Source organism: Zonotrichia leucophrys, chromosome 9 (assembly GCF_028769735.1).
Source record: "Zonotrichia leucophrys gambelii isolate GWCS_2022_RI chromosome 9, RI_Zleu_2.0, whole genome shotgun sequence".
In the NCBI taxonomy this organism is placed as follows: domain Eukaryota; kingdom Metazoa; phylum Chordata; class Aves; order Passeriformes; family Passerellidae; genus Zonotrichia; species Zonotrichia leucophrys.
This window is the reverse complement of record NC_088179.1, coordinates 13,046,279-13,063,650: the sequence shown is the minus strand read 5'-3', so window position 1 is coordinate 13,063,650 and position 17,372 is coordinate 13,046,279. Positions and strand designations below refer to the sequence as shown.

General features: G+C 37.2%; 1 protein-coding gene across 22 annotated transcripts in view; it reads left to right on the top strand.

Annotated features, from left to right (window-relative positions):
* DLG1 (discs large MAGUK scaffold protein 1) overlaps positions 1-17,372 on the top strand; it is a 140,415-nt gene that overhangs the window by 60,531 nt on the left and 62,512 nt on the right. For 5 of the 22 annotated variants that reach the window (XM_064721552.1, XM_064721551.1, XM_064721550.1 and 2 more), the window contains exon 1: positions 3,434-3,673. The exons of the other annotated variants lie outside the window; for them this stretch is intronic. In XM_064721552.1, the coding sequence (XP_064577622.1) occupies positions 3,449-3,673 (225 nt within the window). In that variant the 5' untranslated portion in view covers positions 3,434-3,448. Of the gene's footprint in view, positions 1-3,433; positions 3,674-17,372 lie in introns of those variants that run through there. 22 annotated transcript variants of the gene reach the window in all.

Here is a 17,372-nt window from a genome sequence, read left to right as displayed (position 1 = left end):
TGGATATAAAGTCAGAGGAATTCTAGTCCAAGTATTTGATGTTGAATTTTACATTTAGTAACCACTGTGATTACTGTATCTTGCCACAACACAAATAACGTTACTCTGCAGCCTCTACAAATGCAGACGAATTTTGCAGTAAATTTCTTAACCTGTAGAGATATGTGTACTGATGTAGAAATCTTTAATTATGTGCTATTTTGTTTTGGGGCAGGAACCTTTTCAAATCTGCAAATTCTCAATTCTTGCCTAACAGTAAATAGTGGTTTTTGTTTGTTTTAGTGTGTGGTTTTTTGTTTGCTTTGTTTTTAATTTTAGTCCCATCAGTTCAATATCCAGAATATGAAAAAGGGGTCCTTTTGGAAGTCCTTTTAGGAAGTCCTTTAGGATAGAAGTCCTTTTTGGACTTCCTGCAGTTTCCTGATGAGCCTCCCTATTCTGCCTTTTGACTCTGGAGGCAATCATTCACAGATGCAATTCCAGCTGTGACATCTGTGTTGATGATTTTCCTTTCTCTGGATATTGCCTCTTCTGTGCAAATAGAACTTTTTCCAGTTTCTACTTGTAGGTTTGACCCTCTGTTGAAATGCTCTTCGACTGGAATGAACCCTTGTTTTTACAACCTCCCACTGTTTTTTCAACTCTACAAGTGACCATTCTTCTAATCTAGACTCCTTTTTGCTATACTGGTTTTGTGCCATCTGTAGAGCTGTGCTTTGCCTTTATCTCCAGGTTGCTTTGTAGCACATAAAAATCAGGGTTTTTCTCATCACCACAGTACCAGCTCCTTCTGCAAATAACTGCAACTGTATCTGCTTAGGCGTCAGCAGATCTTGCTCGATATCATTGCATCCATATGGAGTGTAGGTGACACAGATTGCTGCCTTGCATCACCAGCAGGATTGCATAACCTCTTCCTTAAGTACTTTTCTGGATTTCTCTCTCAATTGAAATTAAATCATCATTGCTTCACTTTCAGGAAGCTTTTTGTCCATGTGATGCTTTCCTGAAGTGCTGATTTCTAAAATCACTTTGTAATTGATGCCATATTGGATTGTTGGCTGTGTGGGAATCAGCCTTGAAATAAACTGCCTTAAAACACAGCAGACCTCTTTTATCTTCAGACAGGTTGATGTAACAGTAAAAAAAATAGCTGCTTGTTACATTTCTTGTCCATGTATTGTGGTGTTTTCTTCCAGAATTTTGCACAATATTGTTCTATGTGACTTCGTTTGGAGCCTATGGGGACAAACAGATAGAAAAATTAATTCTTGAAGAAGTTCTTTTGAATGTTGGACAAATTCTTGTTCTCTAGGCTATCTAATAAACTGTATAGCAGTGTTGACATTCAAGGCCATATGTAGAAAAATATAGAAAATATTTTCACCTTACTCTTTATAAAAGGACTTGATACTCAAAGCCTATCATTTGTACCTTGTTCCAAACACCTTCAGTCATAGTCAGGGATTAATCAATTTCTCTGGTAATAAATTCATAGCATTTTTCAGGCTAGGTATGTTTTTTGTGTCTGGAAAAAGGTAGGGCTCAGGAAGTGCTGCAGTCTTCCTGTGAAAAAATTCCCATTATGAGAAGCTTGTCCATTTGAGAAGTCCTATCTACTGTAGCTCAGGCATTTCTCAACCTCCATTATCTACCTTGTGCTCACAGCTTTAAGGACACTGCACAAGTCAGATCCAGTTTCATATGACTTACAGTGATAAGCCATTGTATTTTATAAATATTAATAAAGGCTGTCTGAAAGGTGTGCTCAGAATATTGGCATGTGGTGTGTTATTGAGCTGTACTAGTGAATAGAAGTAAATGGTGCATTGATCTTGCTACGACACATTTCAATTAATGTACTTCTTATTTCTGCTTGTAATGGAGGCCTGCAGGAAAAAAACTGTAACTCAGAATAGGATAGCTGTCAGTAAGAATTTGTTAAACAGCAGATTATGTTGCATCCCAAGAAGTACGTGAAGGAATTTAGTAACTTCACTAAAATGCACATCATGGAGCAGTGGATTTTTAGAATTATGTGGCTGTAAGTTGTGGCTGTGTTGTAAGGAATTTTTCTGCCTTTGTTTGTCATATGAAGACTTCTCATTTAAAATGTTTGCCCTGGTGCTATGATCATGGCTGTAGAAATATACCACAAATTGTTTGGATAACTTTCCAGAGATGAGCTGCTACTGGAAGCTTGACATTTAACTGATTTCCAAAATAATCCCTCTGATGTGAGCTGGAGAATTTTTTTTAAATAGTTGGCTACAAAAATTTGAATGGTGAGTTCTGTAAGATAACTTGAGTTCCATGTAATCTTTCAGCTAATTATTCTGAATACTTTTTTGCTATGATGAAAGCAGAGAAAACCTCTAACAGTAATACTTGTCATGTACATGGAGATCAAAATTATCTTACTGAAAATTCATTAGTGAATAATAAGAATTTTTTGGGTTTGAATTATTCTTGTGCTTTTGAGAAGGAATGTTGAGTCAGAAATATATATATATATATATATATATTGTTTTCATAATGTGCTCACAGCAGGCACAGAAATTTGGGCATAGGTGTTATGAATGTTACACATTATTCACAGAATAAGAACAGAGTGTGGACTCTGTTTAATCTTAGTCTCTGATTTTCTTGAGGATTAAACAAACCCGAAACCACAGTAGAACAACTTCACTAGGAATCCTCTGATCTACAATACAAAATGATTGTTTTCTGGAACTATGATTCACTCCCTCTATAGTTTTAAGTACAAAAGAAAAGTACAGGGAAAAACAAGAAGAAATTGGCAAATAGTTGTTTCTTAAATATTTGTTTTGAACATGGGGTTAAAGTAATTTTGCTCTGTGGAATGTTTTCATAAAGACAGAATCAGTAAAAAGTGCAGCTCTGCTCTATATTCCCTGTTTTGTTTGCTTCAGGTTCATAATTTATGCAGCCAAGGAAGTGAAAAGATGCTATTGGATATTTCTACAGGCAGTGATTGAAACTTGGTTATTTTTGATCTGTGCTTTCTCCACCCAGTAGCTGTTATCATCCACCACCATCCTCATAGCTGTGAATTTGTAACGTTGTGCTGTACCTGCTACCCAGTTTCCCTTAAATATCTGTTGGCAGCTAGGAAGAGAAAGCAAGGCTTTCATCCTGTGCGTTCCGAAAAGGAAAAATAAGGAAAACCTTTGCTTGCTGCCTTTTTTTTTTTTTTAATTGCTCAAGATTATACTCATCATCGTAATCACAGGTAGAGAGGGAATGTAAGAGGTCGAAATCCTTGGAGGAAAAGCAAGCAAGCAATCAGCTAGCAAGAATTTTGTTTTCCTGCTTTGTAAACGATGCTGCTGTAATTCTATCTGCATTTTTTTTTTCTTGCTCATTCACCACTCAGCAGCTGGTAGGGAATTAAGACTGCCTGGCAACCACCTGCAGAGCTGCAGAGATGAATTACATTTTCGGAAATAACACGCTGCTCTATTCTCGCGCCAGTCGAGGCAGCGCTGGCTCCAGCCACAGCTCGGTAGGCCCCAAGCAGAAGCAGTGGGCAAAGAAAGGCTCCTCAGAGGAGCTGCGGGCTGAGCCTTCCCGCTGGCAGCAGATTGTGGCATTTTTCACTCGCAGACATGGCTTCATTGACTGCATTTCTGTCGCTGCCAGCTCCTCCCAGGTAATGTGCCACATGTTCGAGTGATTGTGTCTGCATGTTTTCTGGTTGCTTGCTAGTCAGAAAGAGCAATTATTTATATATGCATGATTTCATATAATCTCTTATTTATGGATGGAGTTTTCTGTCTGCTTTCATTTTCATATTTTAAAGAGCTCTGTATAATTTCTAGCATTAAAGCATGAAAAAGGAAACACTAAATGAGGTCTGATTTTTATTTATTTTGCAAGTGATGAGCCTCCAGCAATTTTAAATATGAGATATCCTAATGAAACAGTGAAATATTGAAAACGTAGTTTGCATTCTGCTGCTTGGCTCTGGAGGGCAATAACGTAGTTAAGAAATATCAATTCCATAGCTCTAGTAAGATGTCAAATCAAACAGATTACGTATTTAACGGTTAAGAAATTTTAAAATAATTTAAAACCTTAACTCTAGATAACACAACAAATTCAATTCTGTAACAGCTTTCTAGGTTTTTTTGGCTGCTAATAATATGCAGATGAAGGAATGTCTCCCTTACATACAGGGTGTACATTCAATAGTGCAGTCTGTAAGAGAAACATGACATTTTTCAACTTTGCTGTCCATCTGCTCTATGTGATGTTTGTGTTAATCATCATTCAAAGTCAGATAGAAGCAAGCAAGCTAAATTTTAATTGTGTAGCTTTTGAATAACGTCTTAAGATGGACACTGAGAGAAGTTTAAACTTACTGGCATTAGAAAATTAGTATTTCTTGGGAAAATATGACTAAGACCTGTGGAACAATGCTGAAATGTCAGAATTATTTAAACATGGGAGATTAGGTTTGTTTTGCTACTGTCAAGTGAAATTCATCATTAGTCAAGATGTCTTGAATGATTTAACCTGAAATACTACAAAAACTTAGAAGGAAAAATTTGTTTCTCTCAGACACTAATTTTGTTAGGATAATTTCTATGTTAGTAGTTAAAAAATGATAAACTGGCACTCCCTCTGAAGTCTGCTTATTATTACCTAGTTTTTGCCTATGAATTTGGAGTAAACAATGAATAGGAGAGCTTAGAGGGGAATTTTGACTTTCTTGTTGCATCTTGTACATGATGTGGAAGTTAGATCCTGTAGTTTCTCTAATGGGTCATTATACAACTCCAAGTGATGCATTAGATAGACATAATAGCTTTTAAATACTGTTTTTTTAAAGTAAAAATATATAGTATTGACCTTCTGAATAAAAATTATAGTTCCTCTTATTTGTTTAAAGCTTGGAGAAGTAATATTGGAATGTGTGAAGCTTGCAATTGGACTGACTAGTCAGGCCTAGAAAGCTGCTCATAAATAAAATATGGAATGCCCTCTGCTTTGAGTGAGGCTTGGACCAGGTAAAGTTCCTGAGATCCCTTCAATCCAAAGCCATGATTCTGTGAATATCACAGTGTTCTGTTTTTCTGCTATGGAAAAGATTCCTTACCTCTGGGAAAGCCTGCCAGATATTTTCATAGATTTGACAGTTCTTCATTAAAAATAATGGCTTATACATGTTCATAGCCAGAAGGAGGGGAAAAAAGCATAAAAAATTTTCAAGTGGTGTTAAAAAATCCTAATGAGCATATTCAGAAGTCATGCACTAAAAACATAAGAGCTTGTTGAAGCCACTTCCTCTGGAAGGATGCTGTACTGTGCTTGCACCTTATCCACCCATTGCAGCTGTTCTAGCCTCACGAGAGAAAAAGGCACTTGGAGATTGTTCATTGTGGTGCAATTTTGTTTTTCAGTTCTCTTCAGTTTGTGTTCTGTGTTGTAGCATTCTGAACATTTTGTTACCTTTTATTTGAGATACATCCCCATCATTTGAATGTAATCCCATTTGTGGAGTTCAAATAAGAATTAGATGTGAAGTACTTCTCTAGCCTGACCTGTAGAAATTACTCGTGTGATCGTGGGCTTTATCAAGTCTTATTGTTGTGACATCATGATTTTCAACAGATACAAAATATTTTGGTGGTTTTTAAAGTAGCTGTCTCCTGCTTCCCGTGTGAATCTGCTACCAAGCCCCCAGTTTTAGCTGTCCCTTCATTTCCTTGGCTTTCTTGGATGGCATGAATTGGTCATACTAGCTTAGTTTCCTCCGTCTCCAGTGAAAGGGAAATGACTCCAGAGATGGGAACACCTGTCCTCCTCTGGGACCTGCTTGGGTCACCCTGCTGGGTAAGGGACTCTGGATTTTTGTATCCTAAAGAAGCAAGGCTGAAGGTGATTGATATGATAGCACTGATTTTTGCTGTAGTTATCCCTTGGTTTATGCCCAAAAGAATGCACACATGCCCAAGTGCCTGGTGCCCAGCTAACCTCACCAGACTTCTTTATGAGTCCTGGAAGCAGATTTAACATGCTCAGGGAATTCAAGGCCTTTATTGTTTCTTCCTGCTCATTCCCTGTGATGTTGTGTTAGTAACTGAAATAGAAGAAGGAAGGAATTTGATTAGGAGCTGATATATCAATTTTTGTCAGCAAATTTTTAAGTTTCTTAAATAAAAGCCAAATCTGTGGTGTAAAATGGAAGGTAACAGTAAAACCAAGCATTGTACTGTCACAAGGGTGAATAACTGTGCCATGAGCTTAGTAAATACACCATGATGCAAATGACAAATACTGAGTAATTTAAAGTGCTGTCCTAACAAGAGATATGCCCAGGGCATCAAGGATGATACCTGTATCAAGATCACTGCTTTTCTCTGAAGTCTTTCCAGAGCTCTGAGAAGCCCCTATTCTTGTCAGTCAGTCCAGCTCTCATGTCTCAGAAAGCATTTTAACTGTTGGTATTTGGCTCATGGTGTGCTGCAAATGCAGAATGATTTGTCTGAATTCCACGTGTCATTAAACTGGTTCTAACATCAATCACTGAGGCTTTTCTTAGCATGTAACTGAGAATACACTTGCAGCATGTGATACTGAAAATTGTTTAGCTCCTTGAATATCCTGTGATCATTTTTACTTCTATTTTCTAGGACATATTTTAGGAAAGATGAAAAGGATTAGGACAGAAAAATCATCCTAAATCCACTTAGCCATTTCAAAAACTTAATTTTAAATTTCAGAGCTTATCAACTGCTTTTGTGAGTTGCTTGAACCCAGTAATTTCTCGACTTAGTTTATCTTCCTTTTAAGTTCTTGATAAAAGTTTTACTGTGTGATTAGTCCTAGACTATTGCTCTCAGAGTCGTTGGAGTATTATGGACGTAGTTCTAGCATGTACAAAATGCTTTGTTTAATCAGAAACAACGTAGAGGTGTTGTAAGGCAGTTAAGAAGATAATGATTTAAAAAAAAGTCAGGTCACTACCCTAATCCCTCTTTTACTATATTTCTTGAAAAACTGATTTCTTAGGGCAATATTTATTATCCTTCCTGTATTTTGTTATATATTGAAGTATTTATATATTGTTGCTGCTAAGATTGTGATGAATGCAGGAGAAAGCAGCTTTAAATAGTTTGTGCTTTGGACGATTTTCTCTATAACAATGCACCTTCTGAAGCTGAAGCATGAGTTTAATTTTACCAAGTTTCCTTCCTATTCTTGATTTTAAGCTATGTAAAATCACACAATTGTAAAAGCATGAGTTTATTTTGCAAATTAGTTCTGCCACTGGTTGCATTTTCTGTAAGATGGCATTGCAGCAGTGATAAAAGCAGTATGAATTTATTCTGCAAGAGGAATGCATTAATATGTGTTCCAGTCAATGGGCCAAAAAGCAGGAAGTTCTTGGTGGTTTAACCAAAGCATCAAAGGACTTTCTCTGGAACCTTTGGTTCATTTTGTAAACATTTTCCGTGTACAGTAGAGATGAAAACTTCTCAAGACCGTGAAATTTGCTTGACATTTGAGAGATAGGCAATTTTAAAATCACAATAGTATCAATAAATGTTAGGAATATCTGGCATGACCCATGTAAAGCCATGTAGCCTTTGTCAGCATCCTGCTGTTCCTTGCAGTGGGCAGTGGGTCCCTGTGCTGAGGTCAGGCCTGTGCAGTGCTGGGGCTCTGTGTCCCCCCAAGCCCTGTGTGTGCCTGCAGTGCTGGCATGTGCACACTGTTACCTCAGCTAATCACCTGCAGCAGGCAGTGCTGATAAGAGCTGAGGGAGTGGTGATAAGAACCGAGCCGTGCTCCAGCTACCTGCAGGCGCTGCTTCCTGCCAGAGGGGTTCACCTTCCACTTCTCTTTCTGATCTCACTGCTCTGTCTCACTCAGAGTTGGTAGCATAACTTCTTAATATTTCTGTTGCATTGTATCTCAAGAAGGTTACTTTTTCCAGAATGAGTCAGAAATCTGGTAAACAAAGAAAGAGACACAGAATTTTTTGCTTTTGGAGTTCTGCTGCTGCTACGACTGGGGCTTTCTGCCTGCACTGTGCTCGAGAGTCTGAATCTTCAGGCAAGGCAGACACTGGATCCCCTCTTAATCCATTGTCTTCCGCTAATAACTCTGGTGGACTAACAAGGTCTTGCTGTATGAAGCCCAGTGCATGGAAGCCTGTGAAAAAGGTAGGACTCTTTAGGGCTGTTATATAACTTTCCTAATTTATTTTATATTGTGATAGTTGTCCTCACAGTTGAGGCTTGTATTGATTGACAAAGTGTTTTGAAAGTCAAATACAGGCCAGTCTGTCTTTCACCAGCTGTCAGCTTACTGAACAGCTCTAGCATGGCTCCTGTAGTATAACATTTCTGTTTTGCTGCCAAAGCTGCTGTACATGTTTCAGTTAATACAATTATTAGCTAAATTACTGTCTGACAGAACCACGGAATCTAAAGTGAAAATCGTCTTCTTCCTGTTCTTCTATTTTGGTCCACAACATCAAGAGCACTCTCAATTATGATTAAGATGGGCAGGATATTTCCTTTACTTTGAAGACTATACAACAGAAGCTTCTTAGATGTTTTTAGAAAACATGACCTTGTCTATTAGAATGCTCTCTGCATCCATGTTTGGGAGCTGACATTGCTGTTGTGCAATTTAAGACTTCTAGTTTAGACCCAGCTCAGAGTCCTGGTCAAATGCTGTGTCCACAGCATTTCTGAGATTTATAGTAACTCAAGGAGAGAAATTGTTTTGTTAAAAAAGAGAAGTTGAATTCAGTATGTGCACACCAGCTATGCAGTATCTTTTGAGAAAGATTTGGTTCTTTTTCCTAGAACCTCTGCTGGGGCCACTGCTTTTATCTGTTTTCCAAAGCAAAGAAGGAATTTAAATTTCTCCTGATGATTAACAATTACTTTAAAAAATTTTCAGTGAAACATTTAGGCTCTTGAAACATTTAGGCTCCCTTGTTTTTTTCCTTTTTTAACATGGGTATGATAGCCTGAGTGAAGAATGTGTCCATCACTCCTCTCCCTGGGAGAGAATTCAAACTAATTTCAACATGCTGCTGATTATTAAACTTCAAGCATAATCCCACTGTGAAGCATTTCCAGACAGTTCAATTTTGAATTACTCTGACAGATCCACAAAGGATGACAATGCAAGGAAAGCATCAATCTCCTCATGTACAATGGAAATGAAGTGCCTCATTCTTGTTTATTGGTATAACCACATAATTCACATTTTGCTTATCATGTAATGGCTCTGTAGCAGAAGGGTCCCAGTGGATGCTTCCTTTAAAGTTGCTACTGAAATGTCTTTGCAAATTTAATTCAAATGAAGATTGCATACTTCTATAGATGATTTCAAGAACACTCTACAGGTTTCTCCACTTGGAATTTAGGAGAAATCCTTCTGATCAGTTGGCACTGTTTCTCCATTTCATTCCTTACAGAATGGATAGGAGCACTCCTGTTCCACAGCAAAGGCTGATAACCTTGTGCCATCTGTCATGGAAGATGTTATACAGAGGCCAAATTTAGTACTGAGACTTGACAACTTGTTAATACCACACCACCTAGCAAGGCGTCCCTGAATCCTTTTGAGGATTTGCTCTTTCTAGTCTTTCCCAAAATAGCTTTAGCAGCAGTCAATTCTGTACAGGTCAAATTAATTACATCAATGTTCTCCCTAAAAGTAGTTTGTAATGAAAAAAATAGAAAAATATTGCCTAATCTTTGATATACTCAGCTGCAATATTTTTTAAACTATGCCTTTGTTTACTTGGGATCATGAACAGACCTCTTAAGTGGCCACCTCTTGTGGGTTTTCCAGGAACTGCTTGGACTCTAAGACAAACCAATAATGCTTCCTGACTCTCCTGAGCCTCAGCAGTTTTCTTGTACCTCATTAAGGTTTGCCAACATTACCTACTGGAAACTGCTGCTCCTCAAGTTGTTAAAGTTCTAATCCCCATTTGACCAGCCTGGCCATCTGACCACATGATGGTTCATTCCCTAAGAAACTCAAACAAGCCCAGACTGGTGCAGTTCTGACACTTGCCTTTTGAAAGACCTAAGGCCCCCTTCCATGTACTAGGTTTTTGTGGCTGCACACACAAGGTTCAATATCAAAAGAACACATTCAGAAGGACTAAAAGAATCCTCTGAAAGTAGAGCAAGGATTCCCTTCTGTCTTGTATGATTTTAAAAGAACCCTTGCCACCAGCCAAAGCACTTCTGGACTTGTTTTTGTTTGGTATTCCTCAGGGTGTCTCTGTGCCGTTTATTGCTGTTCCATGTGACTTGTTGTCAGTATTGAATTTCATCTCATTGCCTATAACTCACTTGTCTAATACATCAGCCTTGCTCTACAGCTTGTTTCTGTTGTGCATTTGCTGCCCTTCTCTTTTTGTTGGTGTTTAACTGCACATTAGGATGTAGTTGAGCTGACGTGTTCTCCAGACACATAACAGACACTTATGACTCATTTTGTCTCTTGTAAGCTGATCTTGGCATTTATGAATTTTCAGTCTGTTGCTCTATTAAAGTGTTTCCTTTGTATATTCTTGTCCTTTGCAACAATCTTTTTGGAAATGATACGTTTAAGCAATTATTTCCTTAAAATCAGATCACCTTTTGCATACTTTTCATAGGAAAAAAAAAAAAAAAGACAAAGTCAGGACAAAATAGTTTAAGGTATACCAGAACACTGGTAAAATAGAATTGCTTATTAATTTTTTTCATGTCCTTGTAATCAGCTTAAGTTTTGGGTTGTTGTGTAAGTTGCCAACATTTTTTTAGCTGTATGGAAGTTAGTACATTATTGTTGTTATTGGAGACTAGTATCTATGCAGCTGTGTCTTCTAAACAGGACTTCAGACGTTTTATGGGATGCAGGTATAATGCAGGGGTTTTCATTGATGATGGAATCTTCACTTTCTTCCCACTGCTTTGTGTGGTACTTCCTGGAAACTACTGTACCGTGGGAATGTGTTGGATGGATCTGCTGGCTCCTGGTCTTCTATTCTCTTTATCAGGACTGCCTCAGAGTGTGTGTATTTGCTTATTTAAAATTGTTTCTCTAAGACTGATGCCTGCAGAAGTCAGTTGAGGAGCCTGTGCTCCGTTGCTCCCAGGTAGTAATATTTGCCTTTCATAACAAAGTAGGGAGGGGAGTAAAGATTGCTTGTGCTGCTGGGGTACAGTTCTACTTCAAAGCAAATTTATTTTACTAAGTAAATAGTACTTGTTTTCCTTAGGTAACTAACTGTATCTGAATACCCAGTGTGATGTAGCAGGTGAGAAGGGAGTCAGCTTTCCCATTGCAGAGAGAAGGAACTCTGGATTCTCTCTGTAGTGTGTTGGGTAATCAGTCTGAAATCACGATAAGTGATTGGAGTGTTCAGAAAAGTGTTCTATAACTGTAGATGATATTCAGGAGCACCTGCTTTATAATGAAAACTCAAGAACCTCTGCTTAGTTCATCTGAAGGAAAGTCAGGAGATGATATGGTCACAGACTATAAATATGTGGGGATTGATTTCAGAAACTAGAAACTTGTTTATTTAGTAGAAAAAGGCATCTGTATTCCAAGTCAGATAGGAAACTTAATTTAAAAGATTTTAAAGATTGGTACTAATATAATAAGCATTTTGGAAGCTTAGTGGGACATGATGTAGTTGAAAAATCAGGGTAATAAATTAGTATTTCCTATGTAAAAAGTATAATGACAAATTTTCTGCTTGAGAATGTCAAAATACATCACAATCTCTGATCCATCATCTAATATAGTAGCTTTAAAGTGCTCTTTGTAAGCTGTAAACTGCTGGAAAGCAATTTATATATCTTTGAAAATCCCTCTTTTTATTGCACTTCTTTGCTACTGCTTTTAATTTCCCATTTAAATCTGTAATTTAAAAAGATGAATGCAGGGAAAATTCTGTGTACAGAATTCTGTGTACAGAAAAGCTTTTTAGACTTGGAGCACGTTAAGGCTCGTTGCAGAGCAGCACTTGTAGTTAGATGCTAAATTAAGGGCTATGCAAAGTGACCATGGAATACTGCTGATGAAGGTGGTGAAAGTACAGACCTAGAACCATATTCCCAGATAGTGTGGAATGCCAAAGTAGATGCCTATCTCCAAGCAGCAAACTAGCTAGGGCAGTCCCAGCTTTGAACTCAGAGTATTTCCTATTACTCATTTACTGTATGAAAAATTAGATTCAGGTGCCAATAGCACTTAGATTAATGTGTTAAGAGGGACACATAATCAATAGGAGATGACATTTATTCAGGATTTCTGATGAATCTTGCATTTAATTTGTCTGAATTGTCTGTTATGTTCTGTGTGACCCTTTTGTTTAAACTGTCTTAGTTACTAGAACAAAAATTTTGAAGAGGCACATATAATTCTCTTTTAAAAAGGAGCAAAGCTGTACTTTGTTAGGCTGCACGCAAGCAGTCTGATTTCCTTATGGTATGAACTTTGGGAATTCTCTATTATTACAAAATAATTAACAGGTAGAGAGATAAACAAGTATTCTTAAGTCAGTTTCTTTTTGTAATGAAAAAATAAGGACTTGCAGATCTTCAAACATATTTGAAAACAGAGATGATATAGATCAAAATCTACATGGGAACATGTGGTCATCATGAGATAAAAGGGATATGATAGGCTACAAATGAAGTATTTCAATTCCAGAAAGAGACTTTGGAGTTATCACTGATGATTGTATGAGAATGTCACCTTGGTACCATGCAGTAATGAAAAGAATAAATAAAGTGTTGGATATTATTAAAGAAGTACTAGCAAATAACATAGAGCATGATTTGAGTATAGTCATTGGGTATAATTCTAATTTTGGGGGGATTCTGTTTTCCTTGTCTTAGAAAGGATATAGCATAAGTAAAAAGGAAAAGAGTAACAAAACATCCAGAGGAACAATCTAGTTATCTATAAGGATAGATAACTTAAAACAAACCAGAAGAAAAAGCATGAGGGGAAATATGATAAAGACATAAAATGAAAATGAAGTTAAGAGGATTCTCAGCTAGAAATTCTGCAACTGATATCTAATTTTAAATCTGTCCAGTAACATTTCTTCGGAAGTTGTGAAAGGCACTGACACAAAACACTGTGGACAAAATGCTATTTTTGAAGGCTCAAAAAGAAAATTACTTAAAAGCAGAGTTAAATGGATTTGCAAAGAGCAGGTGGCACAGAGCTGCTACAGAGAGTGGCTCAGGAAGCTCTTGACTGTCAGGTTCTGAGATGGTTTTCTGGGAAAATTACTGGGCATATGTCTAATTCCTCCTTGCCCATCTGTCAGTTTTTTCTGCTGGTAAGACTCTTGACCAGTTGGGCCTTTGCTCTCATCCAGTGTAGCAACTTTTACTGGTTGTGTGGAGCAATCAGAATAATTTCTCTCTCTCTCTACTGCACTGTACTATTTGATGTTTTTGAATAAATTACACTAGGAAATAAAAAAGAATGAGAATAAATGTCTAGAGGATGTTTGGAAGCCTGGCAAAAATGCAAGTTAAATGCAGGGAATAGAATCTCAGTTTCTGTCTTTTAGGTGTCACTCAGCAATCATGATCACCTGAGCTGGAAATCTCCAAGTCTCATAAGGAAATGCAATCTGATAGATTCATCCCCGGAGTTATGTGTCAGTCATGAGATGATCAGAGTGGCAGGAATTAATCTTGAAATGTATCTGGAAAGGACTAATGGTTAAATTAATAGTTTCAGAGAATGTGATTAATGATACAAGTAACAGGTGAATTCCCAGCTGCTGCCCTAGGGCATTTCTGAATTAGAAATATTCTTGGGGTTTTTTGCTATACAGTTTTTTTCCTATGTACAAGATACAATGCTGCCCATCTTGGAACCACAGATGGTTCATCTGGTGCTCTGGTGCAGTTGGGAAATGGCAGGAGTGCTGGCAGGTTGGGTTTTGTCTGGTGTTAATTTTTATACTATACATTACTGCTGTCACTTAAATTCAAGTAATGAAGGACTTGAAAAATTTAATTGACAATTGCTAATTTGGCTTTGAGCTTCAGAAACCAGAACAAAAAGATAGATTTTGTTTTCTGGTTCTTGAAATTCAAAGCAAGTAAGTAGTTATATATTTATAGCATGACCACTTAATTTGTTTTTGCCTATCTGTTAGTTCACTTTCTTCTTTCATAGTTTTCAGTGTTAATTTTTCTCTTGTTTCAGCCTATTTCTTCACTTACTCATTTTTACCTTTGTTGCAGTGTTCCATTTTTATCAATTTTTGTCCTTTTACTTAAGAAACCATAACCAGATGAAGTAGAATGTACTGTAAAATACAATTTTCTACTTGCTTTTTTGCTTATTGGGAAAGAAAAACTGCAGAAGAAAACTACTGGCATGTCTGTCAAGCTGGTGCCCTGGTTCCAGCAGCAGCCAGAGCAGAGGGTTGGGGAGGAGTGTAAACCCAGGCCAAGAGCTGTGATATTTCCTCTGAGAGCTTTCAGAGATTGCTGCCTATTCCAGTACAGGGATTCCAGGAGCTGGAGGTGAATTGTGTGTTTCATAATGCTGAATCCATGAGTTTTCATGAACTTGGACAGCATTCTTTTAGTGGCAAGGATTCAACAGTCAAAGAGCAGCTTCTGCTTGTTTGTAGCCTAATGGAGGGGAGCAGAGTTCGGGTTATGGGAGCTGTTCTTCTGTGTTTTGTTCAAAGTTCTTTTAAATGCAAGACAGTGTTGGAAAGAGAATTCAGTGTATTTTTTTAGGAAATAGCCTTCCCTTGGATTGAAGAGTCAGATTTGTCTTTTCTGTTCTGTTGCAGACAGGGACTAGGGCGGGTTAGAGCATCTTGGCAAGGAGCAGCTTGGCTTGGGAGAGGAAACTTTGAAGCATCACTTGTCAAAGTCAGCCTGAACCTCAGATCTCCTCTCATGGCCTCACCAATGCTGTAACAGTGTGGCCAAGGGTTGGTGTTTTCTTGTTCTGAGGATACAGTAAAGTGCTTTTTCAGTAATTGTGGTGAGGAGGTAAATAAATGCGGGCCATAACCTTACTTCTTTTTTTCCTTTAAACTGTTGAAAGATTTAATTGATTAGCTTCTCAATGTTTAAGGACTTGAAACATTAGTAGAAATGTGTTGTGTAGTGTTGTTGGTGTTAGAGATTATAAAAAAGGAAACTGCAGAATTTTTTTGCAATCGTTGGGACTCTTGAGGGTCTGATTAATCCTGTTTTGCTTTTTCTGAATCATAAATTCAGAAGTCAAACCCCTTGTCTTAGTGCTTTCTACAGACTTTTTTTGTAATGAAGAGTTTGAAATTTCAACTGTGTTATAGATTAGGAGCTTTAATTACCTTAACTAAATGATGTAGGCAGAAATGATTGTGTAAGCTAGGATGCTGTCACAATTAGTCAAAAACTTAATGGAAGTGAAGTCATAACTCAAGAAACGCTTGCATTGTTTCATGTATTTTATGGAATAGTCTGAGAAACTTAAGCTTCTACTTGTAATATATATTGTTCCCCACTTTTTTCAGGTCAGTATAGTTAATATTCCTTTTATCCAGAGTAAATAAGTCAAGGAAGTGCCATGCAAAGTGGATGTTTTGGTCAGTTTGATATGAGCACAAAAGGCTGAGTTTGCCATCCCAGCTTGCAGGGTCTCCATGATTTAAGAATGAGTGAAACCAGCTGAGGAACAGAGCTGGCAGCTGTGGGTAGCAATAAGAAGCCATCAGGGCTGGAGTGAAAGCAGCAGTGCACGTTTGTGAAAAATTCAGCATGTGTCAAGATACATTTCTGCCACTGATATGTGCAAAGCCTTTTGTAAATGAAGGTGTGGCTTTAGTATACAGCCAGTTTAAGTGTAAGTCAAGTAATTATTTTCCCTTTTAAAATTGATATTTATGTCCTGAAAGCTAATGAATTTCAATTAATGGGTTGTTATAGATGACTTTCCTGGTGTGGTTTTCTGTTTGCTGTTCATTAATGTGAGGTAAATTCTGTTCTGCTCATGCTTAGTGTTCTAGGGCAAATACATCTATTCTAAAAACAATTTTAGATAATAGATTGTTCACAGATTAATACAGTTTTCAAAAAAAAAAAACTTATCTTAAAATGGGAAACTTTAGCTCTGCTTGACTGACTTGCTTCAGATCACTTCACTACTCCTTTTCAGACTGTCCTTCAAGTACTTTGAGGGCAGTGGGGTGCTGTAAGTAAGTGAACCTGAATGTTTCTTATCCTGATTGTACTTTACTTAAGATGACATTCACATGCAAAGTTTTCATATGTTATGAATAATGGCTCTTGAAGATTTACTCAGTTTTAACAAATCCCATTAATTAAGTTTTGTTAACTTTTGGAGAAGAGTAGTGAGATAGTTTGACAGGTAATTGACATGTTTCTAGTATTGAGTGAGATCACTTTTCAGTATCAAAGCTAGATAGGTATAGGACTTCTTTGATATTTAAATTAACTAGAAATAACAGAATGGGCATTCTGTCTAGGTTTACTTATTTCCTGAATAATTGAAAAATTATTGCAAATTATGTGTTCTGAGAAACATGTAAACAGTACCCAGCCTTTAACATTGTATTTTGATTTAATAATGTTCCTATGAGTGAACAGTTTACCAAATCTCAGTGTCTTAGCACAGCATACCCTTTCTACTGTGAATATCAAAAACTAAAATATTGACACCTGAGAGCTGCTATTATCTTTCTATAATAAAGTCTTAGAATATGTTTTTTCTTTGTCTTGGCTCTTTTTGATGCTAAAACCCTGCTTGGGCTTCTTTGTGGATGCATTAGCATTATAATGAAAGCTATTATTCTTAAGGCTGATGTTATTTAAAAGGAGCTTTCTAGGCCTTGCTTTAAGTTGCAAATTAAATGCATTAAATTCATTCTCAATAGCACTTATGAATTTAATGAGGAGTCTTGCAATTCTGCTTTGAGCTGAGTATTGAGATGCTTCATGAATACAGATGACTGACCTGCTGCAAAGGGTTCAGTATTGGACTTTTGCTGAGTATTTGATAAACAAAAGGCAGAAGTTAGTTTTACTAAAGCTGATATTGACTTTGTGTACATTTTTAATGTTATGGATCTGGAATATGACTGAGATTAAACTCAGTCCCTGAGAGATGTGACAGGACAAATTAATTTGAGCAAGGTCTTTCTGAATACTTCACATAAAAAGGCAAGGCTTCAAGAGTCCAGTTTTTGATCTTAACAGAGAGAGAACAGATTGGTTGCTGAAACTTTTGTTCTATTGAGACTGTTTGTATTTCCATGAGATTCTTAGCACCTGAAAGTATTACTCATTGAACATCCATAAGATACTGTGTGGTAG